Source organism: Phaenicophaeus curvirostris, chromosome 9, assembly GCF_032191515.1.
Source record: "Phaenicophaeus curvirostris isolate KB17595 chromosome 9, BPBGC_Pcur_1.0, whole genome shotgun sequence".
NCBI classification, from domain to species: Eukaryota; Metazoa; Chordata; class Aves; order Cuculiformes; family Cuculidae; genus Phaenicophaeus; species Phaenicophaeus curvirostris.
Genome location: NC_091400.1, coordinates 18,204,398 through 18,216,542, shown reverse-complemented (window position 1 = coordinate 18,216,542; position 12,145 = coordinate 18,204,398). Strand labels below are relative to the sequence as shown.

Here is a 12,145-nt window from a genome sequence, read left to right as displayed (position 1 = left end):
TAAAACCAGCACATCTAATTTTAGAATCAGAATTGCAGGCAGTCACTGGTAAACTAAGAGAAACATTCTATCTTGCATTTATGTATTTTCTTTGCTTGTATGCATGAAGAAGAGCAAGAGTCTGCTCTTGGGCATCAAGAGCGGTTAATGGCATCAGTTCCAAAGAGCAATCTAAAAAGTACAGGAAGCAAGAAGGTTAAGCCAATTGGGCGGTTAAAGGGATTCCACAAAATAACGACCCCTTATAAACTGCCTACAACGCATTACAGATGAGAAAGAAAAGCAGACAGTAAGTCTTCGGACACAAGCAAGTCTCTGCATTAACGTATGCACATAGGCTTGTTAACCTGAAGTGATCAAGCATGCTTGCTACCGATGGATTTCTTGGAAAGTGTTATTTGCAAATACAGTCAGGTGAAAGTCTTATTTAGTGACTTACAACTTGAACATAAGACAATGTTAGGTTTCTGTTGTTTTCATGGAGCACAAGGTGCTCCGCTGTAGCATGCACTCTCAGGCAGAGAAGCTTTAACCATTATTTTTGTAAACCACATTAGCTGCCAATACGAAATACCTTACCTCTGTCTGGTGTCAAGTCCTTCACTAAGATTCATTAACTGATGATTACATAAGAGAAGCTGTACCCGGTCAAGAAGCAGACATTAGCAAATGGTGAAGAGAAAAGACATAGACAGATCTGGTTTAACAGGCTCCATTTACTATTTATCAATTATTTTCTCTATAGATCTGTTCAATAAAGCAAACTATACTTTGTGTAATAGATTACTTCATTGCAGGTATTGCACAGGCTATATTCATCTGGGCACCGTGAAAACAAGGTAGCAGAAGGTTACTGTCTCTTTTTTAAAAAATATATCATTTAGCACACTTGGACCCAGCACAAGAGAATACTAACCATTTCCAGTGAGTAATCTTATTTAAATATCCACAGCCATGTCATTTCAGCTCTGCTGGATTAGAGAATCCAGAGTATTAGTACTGGACAGGACATATAGAAGGCCGCCTCTCTGCAACACATTATCCTTGGCTACTGGCTTCCAAAGGCATTCAATGGGTCATCAAATGTGCTCAGTGTCTTGCTTTCAGATTTTGCTTCTGAGGCTGCTTGGGCAGATCTGCTTTTGGGAGTGGGTATCTTGACTTGGCTGCTAGAGAAGATATCATCTGAAGGGGAGAGAATGAAGAGAAAAAAAAAAAAAGGTTTTAATGTGAAGTGATTGCCAAACAGAAGTAACATTGGTACATAACAGTCTCCAGCACACAGCAGTGACTGCCAAGGACATTCTGTGATAAACAAATGCTTTCCTACTGCTTGTGATTCTAGATGCATTTGTAAGGACATACGTGGGAGCTGTTAGCAGTAAGTCAAATTAAGAATACTTTTTCTTCTCAGTACAGCAGAATAATACTTGCATTTTATAACATGTTCAAGCTCTCATAAGCATTTGAGAAGTACAAATAAATTAAACCTCCACAATAAATTCCATTGTGCAAGTGCCAGATAACATCCCTCTTATCTAGAACACTGGCATCTGAGGAACCTAAAAGATCCAAGAGTTGCAAGATTGTTGCCAAAGAATATCAGAAGAGGAAAGGATGGTACTTGCTAGAGACTATTGTTGTGACATTCACTAGCAACATGAGCGTCTTTCATCTACAGCACAGTAAGAACACAGCATAAAGCACTTGAGAAGAGAGCACAGCTAAGATGCAAGGATGCAGACAGCTACAACTGCCGTCCTGCTGAATATCAAAAAGGTCTGTCTACAGCCCTGAATCAAGATCTCCCACCATCTTCCTCAATATAAGCATTTCTGTTATTCATAAACTAGGACCACAAAGTGGGAAAATATCATGTCACTATTAAGGAAAAGTTCTCTTCTGAAGGATAACAACCAATAGAAATGAAACCCTCTAACCCAGATACCCTGCCTGTGCCAGGTGCAGAGCTCATAGACCTGCAGTTTGTACTCTGGCTAGACCTGTGCTCCTGGAAAGACACGGAGCTGTTATCACACACATGAAGTATTGCCCCGAGATTTCCTGGGCACATACAACAGCGGATCTCTTCCTATACACTAAGCTTTTAAATATAGGATATGCAGATTATGCAGTTGGACTATGAGGGGGAAAAAAAAATCACAAGAGTGAGATACATGGATTGCTAGTGATTCACAAGGCCAGTAAAAGCAGCATGTCACGGGTCTTGAATCCCTACTAAATAAACACAGGTCTTACACAGAGGTTAATACTTGTCCAGAGCCTAAAAACTATTATTTCAGCCTTCAGCATGTATCCTAATCTTAAGCATTACAGGCCAAGCACAGAGCAGCCTATCACAATGTGCTTGTCTTTTTCTTGTACCTACTTCTTCCACTCTAGCATGTGTCTGACACTGTGCTGATCATAGGGATGACACAGTAATAATCCAGGACAGCATTTCAGCACAGGAGCAGTTAAGAAATGCAGTAAAACAGAGTAATCCCCTACTGGCATTACTGCAAAGTAAGAAGCTATGACACGGATTAGCTTTGCTGCAAAAGGGAAATACAGCCAGTGCCATCAGCAGCAGAGGCACCACTCCCATTTCATGACAGGCTTAAGGAACAGGAAAGTTTTGGCCATAGAAAACAGTACTTGTCAATGTACAAGAAAGCTCAGTCACCACTTTACAAGCTATTCAAGAGAGCAGAGTTGATATCAAGGTGTTTGTGTCATCAGCCATAAGGGCACTAAGGAGGCTGGGAGGATAAGGACCCAAGAAAGTTTTTCTAATGCTGCCACCACAAGCCTAACACAACTGTAGTAAACAGTAATTAGAAGCTGTGGCAAGACAAAGAAGGAAAGCATCTTGCAGACTCCACTCCGTACAAACTGCAGCCACTTACTGTTCTATTTGCAGCAAAAAGGATTTCCTAAGCCAACGATATACATCCCTATTAAAGTGCTACTGTGATCACTTAGGCCAATCCTTAACCTGAAGCACAGACAAGTGCCAGTTCTGCTCTACTGCCCACAGAGCATCCTCACCTTCAGGCATCTTCCCTACAGTACTGGTGGTGTTCGGGAGCTCCATAGCTTTGGGCAGAAAGTAGCTGCATACCTACGGGCTGACCACCAACCAGTCAATGCTCTAGAGGAAGGTAAGTCTAGCAGATACTGGGTGCTATAGATGCTATAGGTATATCAAGATCAGATGCCACAGCAAACAAACAGCTCTAGCATTGCAGTAGATGTCAAAAATGGAAGTACAAATGATGTTCCCGTTGTGGCTAATTTTCCAAGATACTTTCAAGTGGTACTATACAACTGTTTTTTCCAACATGAGGTCTGGATTTTTGTGCTGAAGTATTTGGAAGGGGTAGCTGCCTGGGAAATCCTTTCATTTGCTACAGGCTACATGAAAAAAAGTAAATTATTAAAATATTTCAATAATTCAATACATATTTCAACTACCTTGTCGCATGCACTGTGTGTTATTGTTTATATCAATTGAGAAGGTTTTGAAACTTCAAGATCTTCTTATGTCTGCCAAGTTTTCTAACTAATTTACAGACTTCACAGCAAGGTCATTCCATCAGGTTGGAATGCTTAACAGCAGTTCAAGCAAAACAGTGATAAGTCATATCTGATTTGAATAGGATAGAAAGAATGAAGACTGACAAGAATCAAAGCTAGAGGAGAAGAGATTTTTTTTGTCTTAAGAGGAAAAGAAATACATGTCATCACAAAGAGCTATAAACATGAAGAGCACAAGAATGAACAGACACAGTCAGAGACCAAATGCCTTTTGATACCTCCACTGATGGAGAATGAGAGGAGCATGCTTTGCATCATTTCAGATTACTATATGCTGCTTTTTCAACAAATTATTCAAGGCAAGGTTTTGCTCTGAGGTGTAGGATTTGTGAATTTTTCTAGGTAACATGTTCTGGGTTTACATGGATGTAAACAAAAACTTGTGGACTCCAAGGCAGTCAACACAATAATGAAGGTGGGGTGGGAAGAGATGCTTATTTCTTCACAATAACGATTCATCTGAAGTATGATACAAAAAGCTGTGCAAATTGAAACAGAGAATTTATGTTTTAGAGCCATAACAACATGAGATTAGTGTCTTACTCCAGATAAGAGAAATTTACCAATCTACACAGGTGAGAAAAATCCCTGCAGGTATTAAACTATTCCTTCTCTCAGAAGACTTTTATATATTCTCCTAAACCATTTAAATGCCATCCTAGTTCTACAAGTTTAGGAAGTTCCCATCCAGATGTTAAAATCCAAAGATAACCAGAGGTTGCAGGGCAGTTGAAAATTTAAAAGAAAGCAAAGGGTTCTAAAACATCTCTGATGAATACAACTCAGGACAATATTATGATATTAGCAGCAAGACATTAGACACTTACCCATATCATCATCAAATATGGATTTTTGTTCCACTTTTTTCTTGGTAATCCTTTCCTTTGGTTTTACAGTGAGATCCACAAAAATGTCAATGTTATCATCAAACAGGTTAGTTTCTGGCATTTTCTCTTTTGCTTTATTCATTGGTTTAATTGCCTCAGTAGCAAATATATCATCCTTGGAGCAAAGCATAGAGAGACAACACATTTCAAGAGAATAGTCAAGTTATCTGTACACAGCAGGTCAGATGTTCAGAAGACTGACAGCAATGAGCTTCTCAAACCCAAGAAGCCTGAGTGTCTTCTCCCCATGAAGGGCTCAGTAAGTGCCTTAGTGTGTCGTTGTGCACAGGTCACATGCAGCACACAGAGGCTCGTATCAGATGACCAGCCTACCAACTTTTTTCCTTTTTCAAAAGAGTTATTTGAGATGCTGTGTGTTACACAGACAGCTGAGAGACAGGAAACAAATACTTTATTACTCTGAATAATGTCATAATCATCGATATGTTGTTACAGCACATCCAGTGACATGCCTGCTCTGTATTAAGGCTCCACCTTTTAATCCACTCTCTTTAATAAGGAGGTGAACATCCCAAGAAAGTTTTTATTGCCCAGTAGCAGAGCATGATCAACTGTTTACTTCACTACCTACCCTGCCAACCCCATCCTACTCAGAAGCCTCCATTAAGCCTATGTCTAAGCAGAGGGGTCTGTGTAAGGTCCCGGGGATCAAAAAGGCCAAGGTAGCAGGCTCAACCATTACCTCAAAGATATCTTGGGCAGTAGGGTCAACAGCTTGCTGTACAGCAGATTTCAGCTCCTTTTTTCCAGCTTTCTGACAGGTGAAGACAGAGTCTTCCTCTTCCTCCAAAAAAGGTATAGGGCTGCTTTTTGTTGAAGATTTTTGCTGTACAGGCTGGAAAAGATCATTGCTGTCCTGATCACCCAGAACAGACAGATCAGGCTTTTTTTCCCTGCCTTTGATGGGTTTGTTAGTCACATTGTCTGGCACTCCCTCCTTTAACTTTAATTGTGCAGCTGGTATAAATGTAGAGCTGCTTGCAAAAAGGTCTTCCGATTCAAACAGATCATCCCCTTGGTCTGCAGATTCTGGAGGAAGGAGCTTGTTCGTCTCAGCAGACGAAACACTGCCATGAGCTGGTAGTGACAAGCCAGAGAGAAAGCCATTTTCCTTGGACTCTGCTTCAGTAGCAAGAGACTCCTTTGTGTTCACTCTTGCTGACATGTGTTTTGGTAGACAGAATTGTGATTCTTTAGCATCGTCCACCTCCTCACTCTCTTCAGACTCTTGGGCAGCTAGACGTCGGGCCATTCTGCTAGGAGGTCTTCGTTTTCCTGTGACCTTGATCCTGGTCTGGAAGAAAGGAGTAAAAGCAGAGCAGGGTTATACAGAAGAAAACTCCCCAAGCTTCACGGAAGACAGGTTGGGATTTCCGTTATGTTTCCTTGCAACACTTACTTGGCCTTTACAACACTACAATTAAAATGCATTACCCATTTCACACTAGCACACAAACTGAATTAACTATCAGTTCTGCCGACAGCTCTGATTTAGGTAACTTGAACAGCCATATGTACATTTAAAAAAATGCTCCATTGGGATTCTTGAGCAAAGAATGCTTAGCAGGCACTGATTTATGTCCTAGGAGGAAGCAGCAGGAATCACCATCCATTCTCCCCATTTTTCAGAAAGGAGCAAGATAGACAAGTGACCTTGTAGTAGCTCACAAGAGTTCAGAAAAATAACTCTGGACTTCTGATGTGCTGCTGTCTGGTCATTCAACAGCAGGTGGAATTGGGATACAAAAGGAACAGCACTTGCAAGCAGAGAGTCACAACACAGGTCAGCAAGAAACCAGCCCCTTAGCTTCAGGTAATACCTTAGCCGATCTGACAGCCTGCTAATCCAGGGGCTTCTGTGCTGCAGTTAGTCTGTCCAAGTCATGACTAATTACGTTATACATAGCCTCCCACAGTTTATTCCTCTGCTGCTTTTAAACAAGCCCTCTGTAAAATTCCATTATAGCCTCTACTGTATCCCACATGGACAGGAGCATTCATGAAGGTAGGTAATGGATCAATACAATCTCCTTTTCCCTGTTTTTTAATTGCTGTACTGGAGCTTAAAGGAGGCATGTGTTTTTGTCAGAATCACTGTAGAAGCACATATGCCTTCTGAGTGTTGGGCTGTATTGATCAGAGCATGGTTGAAAACTAGGAAAATAATGGAAGGAAGAGGCACTTTAAAAAAAAAAAATCTGACCCATGCACTGTTTTTTGAAAGGACAGCCAGAATGCTGGGAAGGTTGTTTTGTTTCAGCCTTTGGAAAAAGTGCATTTGGCTGCATAGCTCTACAGCTTAAACTCAAACTTGAAAGGTTCAAGAAGCAATGAAAGGCCAAAATTAACATGTAACCTGAGCCACACAAAATATTCGCTGTATAGTTACTGAGATGCTTCTTCTCAGATGACTTCTGTAAACAAACTTGCATCATTACTGTGCTAAAATGAACATTCAGGGTTGACCATATGCAGATACAGGAGCTGTATTCTTTGCAGGTTTTGTCTCTTGTGCAGGACATGCTGCTATAGGAAAAACTATGTCTACATGCTAGTGTACTACTCTGAGATACAAGCTTCAAACTCATTTGGCACTGAGGGGTCATGTCAGCCACTGCAGTGAAAGCTGCTGCATCTTCCCAAGTCACCTCTACAGCGCATCTGGTAGCGATCAGCTTCAGCAGCATTAAGAAAAGACATAACCAAAGCTAAGACCCTAAGTTATCTTATCCAAATCGCTGCTCTCAGTCTCAGAAAAGAGAGATCTATAACATAATAAACACCCAGAATAAATCTTAACTACATGGTTCAAGCTTGCTTTTTAAAAAAAAAAAAAAAAAAACCACTAAATTTTTAATTAGAACATGCCTTTTGCAATCCATAAAGTAAAAGGTATGAATAAAAACCCAGTGAGTCAGGAGGCAGAGATCTGCCATGTCAAAAGATGTTAAGACTTGGTTTTCATTTGGTTTTGTGGGGGGGTTTGCTTTAAAAACAAAGTTTCTGTTTGAAAAAGAACTGGAAGTGACAGTTCAGGACAATATGACATTTTTAGCCACAGAGGAGGTAAAGTTCAACCTACAGCAGCGAAGTGTTCTCGGTATGTTGCCACAGCAGCTGTCCATAACTTATTTTATAGTTAGCCAAGAGAGATGCCTTTTTTGTGGTTTTCAGGTTGGCGTCTCATGGCACAGAACAAGATGTTAAGCTAATATACCTTTAACCTACAAGGAAAACTACTGTATTTGAGGATTGTACACATGTACCTTAAAAAGTCACAGAATTAGGCATATGCATAAGCCCCTTACACAGCAAAGGATATAGCAGGCTTTATGTTTGTGAGAAATGAGAGGGGATTAGATTTCCACACCTCCATTTAGATTCAGATACTGTTAGGAGAACCTGCATACCAAAACACAATTTCCCGCAGGAGAACAAACTCTGTTCCTAATCCCCCTCTCTATCCTGCTAAACACCAAGGTTACCTTATTGGCGCTGTGCAAGGTATCTGCTTGCATAGGCTGATCAAAGCTTACACCTAGCTCTTCATTGTTTCCTGCAGCAGAGAAAGCTTCATTGTTCAGTACATCCTTGGGCTCATGCAGTGGAGTGTCCAGAAACGGTAAGGGGGACTTTACATTGGAGACCTTAGGCATTGCTCCAGGTAGTAGGGCTGCAGGGTTAATAGCTAAGTGAGCCTACAAAATAGAGAAAACAAAAACATATGCACAAAAATAGATCATATTAATACTGCTGAAAACCAAGCACAGCTCCAGAAAAACAGCAAGAACTAGTGTACATAGGCATTCAAATTCTACTCCTACAAGTGCTAGGTATTTCTTACACCTATGCATGTCCTCTGTCTCACTGAGTCTGTGGAGCGCTCACCACTGTATAAGAGCTTCAGGAACAGCATGGCCACATTAAGTCAAATCAAACACCTATGCAGCTCAGTATCCTGTCCAAGGGAAACACTGATTCTGACTTTAAGAGCGATACTGTGATATAGGCAGTCATTAGTAATTTCATGTCAGAAGAGGGACATAATCAAAATCCTGAACATCTGAAGACACTTAAAATAGTGCTGAGAAGAATAGCAGGTTGAAGAAAAGCCCACCCTCTCCACCCCAGATAGAGTAATAGAGTAAATAGTGTTGCTCAGAGTCAGGTCTGCAACAGGAGAAGGAAATGCTATTAAACATGCAAATACAGAAAAAGTAGTAGAAAATTCGCCATCTGGAAAAAAATGTTGCAAGAGTAAGGCAAGGAGGTTAAAAAGATCTCAATTAAGGGAGGGTCATCAGGGAGGCAAGAAAGAATTTTTTTTTTCTTGAAAGTCAAAATGCCAGTAAAGTTAATTACTTGTATCTTTCCAATCCGAGATGAGGGCTCTTTGGTTTTAATGGGAACAGGACCTGTAGATTTCTGCACAAAATCACACTGGATTAAACAAGTGGACAAGTTATCAACCAGACTGTAGTTTGCATTTTAATATGTCTATAGAATGTAGCTCACTGCTTACCAATTTCTTCTGAAGATACCTCGTTATCAACACGTCCTACCAACAGATCTACAGTCACTCAATTTTCAGCTTCAGTTCCCCCCATGCCATAGCCTTCATTACCACATTTCATTCCACTCTCCTTCTACCCAATACTATACTGTGCAACAGCAACCCCACAACTTCCACCCTCTCCAGGTCACACAAAACACAGGTCAAATCAGACTGTGACAGCTACCCTCCCTCCTTGCTCATTCCCTCCCCTAAGACTCTCTGAAGCTGTGGTGACAGATTGATACAATGAACTCCTGTTTTTGTGATTGTCTATAATAGTGCCACAAACTTCAACGAAGCCCACACAGAAGCCAAAAGGGCTACAAAATTGTACCTCTCAGCCGGCAAGGAATATCTTAAAAAAAAAAAGTGCTTGCCCTCTGCAAGTTTATAGTCTACCATGATTCTGTGACCTAGGCTGTACTGCTGTCAGTATGACTACGCAGTCAGAGCTCCTTCAACCAGGCTGAAGTAACTGAGGCTTTGCAAGTGTTAGGACACTGGTTTGGGGGTCTTGATAGCATAACAGAGGAATCCCAATGTTGGAGAAGATCGTTATTCACCAAAAGCACGTGGCGTTCAGCTGAATCTCAGACAGGCTAAGATTATTCCTATACTAGGCTGTTTCAGCTAAAAAAAAAAATAGAAAAGAAAGACGAGCATGGTTCTACACTTCAAGGAAAGAAGTTCTTCACCATAAGGGAAGACAGGCTAATTACTAACTCTACAGACTTGCTGTGTTCCTCAGCCCAAGGGAGGAAAAAACACCCACACCCCATCCCCCCCAGTGAAAAGCTAATCTCCCACAGATGGAAATCCAACAAGCTGCTCTGGTGAGTAAGATCCAGACTGCCTCTCCCAGAGACCCTTGGTTCTGCAAGACTAAGGGACAGGAGTAGGTGTCTTGTTTGCTTGCTCTGAAGTCTCCAGGATAAGACTCTCAACAGCCACAGATTTGTACTGCACACCCTGATTTCCTTTCTGAAAAAGCCTACCTATACTTTAAGGTCGCATTCACTTCAACAGACAGTGCCACTTCAGAGAAGAATGAACAATAACCTATCTTCAATCCAACTGGACCTGAGGTGTAGTTCTTAACTGCCTTGTACTTTGCCTCCATAACTGTGTGGACAGTGAATTAAACACTACATCAATAGCATTTAAACTTCTTGCTAGTGACAGTGTACCTGCTGACAGGCAGAGATGAGTCTGGCTATGCATTGCTGCTTTGTGTGAAAGTGAATCCAGGCATTAGTTTTGATCTTTTCAAGGGACTTTAATAAAACAAAATTATATATCTCCTTCTTTGCATGCTGTTCAAGGCATAAGATTTAGGTACTTGCCTCTGTAGTTACTGCCTTCAGAGCTTCATCTTGTTTGGCACTTAAAGCATTTTCTGGAAGGTTACTGCTCTCCAAGGAAGGGCCAGTACTGGCCTTATGTGTTTTCTTCTCGGCTACTTTCTGAAAGCATTAAGAGCATAAGTCAACAAGAATTAGGTAAAAATCATGGTCTCCAGATTTAAAATGAAACAACCAACCAAATCCACAAGCAAAGCTTTTAAAAACCTTGCTTCTATCTGAAAAAAAACCCTAGCCACATCTTTTGATTCTGCGATGCATACTAAGCACTGCCTTTGAGCTCTGAAATGACAAGGGCCTTTCACATCTCATTTCATTTAGCTTACCTCAGCCTTTGCTGTTTATGCTAAATAATGAGCTTTAATAAACTTACAAATGCACACATATCTCCTCATGCACAGGACAGCAGGAAAAATAAAAGCACAAAGCTAGCTAAGGAGCACTGCTATTTTTATGTTTTGAAGCAAACAGGCTCCATATATAGCTGTCAAGTGCTAACTGCTTAAGACTACTCTTTACACAGTCCTCAAACTGTTTCCAGGAAATATCGCCAGTTTTCTAGCCTAACTCCCAGCTACAGATATGAAAATAGACTAAAGTAAAAACTGGCTTCAACAAAATTAAGCTAAATACATCTAGAGTAGTAGCTCAGAACACATTAGGACTTTGACCTCAGACCACCCGTAATGCAGTCTAGTTTAATACTATAGCTGCTCGCCCTCTAAAAACTATCCCGTTATCACAAGAATTTTAATATCATATTCATTACCTCAAATCAAACCAACCTGCAGAGACTTTAATTACTTAAGTCATACAGCAAGGCTCATCCGTCATGCATGAACTACAGAGAAGTAATATTGCAAGTTGAATAACTGAACAATTAAACAATACAAATTCTACTAACTCTGATTTCTGTTCAGGTGTGTTCTCTTCCACATAATCTAGAGCCAGTGGTACACAAAAAGAAAAATAATCCAATTCTCTTATCCCAGCTCTGGGACACCTAATTTACCTGTTCGTTCCCTGCCTCTCCAGGGCCACCACAGCCATTTCTATTCACTTAATTTCTTATGGGAATACATATGGAAAAATCCCTTTCATATATAAAAGACATTGGAAAGAAATATAAGTCATTGACAGAGGAACAGATACCAGAAAGTTTATTTTAGCAGTACTGAAGAGATCATCCTCATCATCGTCCCCAAAAAGCCCTCCTCCAGATGATGGCTTCAGGATACGGTTTGCAGACTAAGGAGAGAAAGGATTAAAAAAAAGATGTGTCACATATCAAAAGCAAGCCTCCTTTGGCCCATAGTGCCTGAACTGACAGTAGCTCTTGGCCCTCCCTGGAAATCAATGACTTAAGCTGTGTTCGAAAAATGAGCACTAGTAAGCTGCACACTTCAAGAATGTTTTTTAAATAGCAGGTTCAGAGGAGTACTTGGAACTCACCATTGACTTCTTGGGACTGGCAAAGAGGTCAACATCTGGATCGTTGTCCTTCTGAAGTTTGTGACTGAAGAGGAGCTCTTCATCTTGGAAGACTCCAGTGCTTTTGGGTCGAGTACTATTCTCAGAAGCCTGGAAGGAAAGGAGAAACGACTACATAGTGAGAAACTCCCTCTTAAAGATTACTTGCCTAGTAACAAGACAGGTTACAATTCACCTGAGGCTACACTACGACAATGGTAACAAAAATACAATTTTAATTGCCAGCTATA

The 12,145-nt window shown here is 40.7% G+C and overlaps 1 protein-coding gene across 3 annotated transcripts in view; it reads right to left on the bottom strand.

The window, feature by feature from the left end:
- Positions 1–698: 698 nt before the first annotated feature.
- The window catches only part of WASHC2C (WASH complex subunit 2C), a 37,014-nt gene continuing 25,567 nt past the window's right edge, over positions 699–12,145 (bottom strand). For 2 of the 3 annotated variants that reach the window (XM_069864132.1, XM_069864133.1), the window contains 8 exons: positions 11,877–12,005; positions 11,577–11,672; positions 10,407–10,526; positions 8,871–8,933; positions 7,994–8,206; positions 5,191–5,802; positions 4,428–4,602; positions 699–1,185 (listed from right to left, as the gene is read on the bottom strand). In XM_069864132.1, coding sequence (XP_069720233.1) covers positions 1,049–1,185; positions 4,428–4,602; positions 5,191–5,802; positions 7,994–8,206; positions 8,871–8,933; positions 10,407–10,526; positions 11,577–11,672; positions 11,877–12,005 — 1,545 coding nt within the window. In that variant the 3' untranslated portion in view covers positions 699–1,048. The remainder of the gene's footprint in view (positions 1,186–4,427; positions 4,603–5,190; positions 5,803–7,993; positions 8,207–8,870; positions 8,934–10,406; positions 10,527–11,576; positions 11,673–11,876; positions 12,006–12,145) is intronic. The other variant, XM_069864134.1, reaches the window with a different exon arrangement.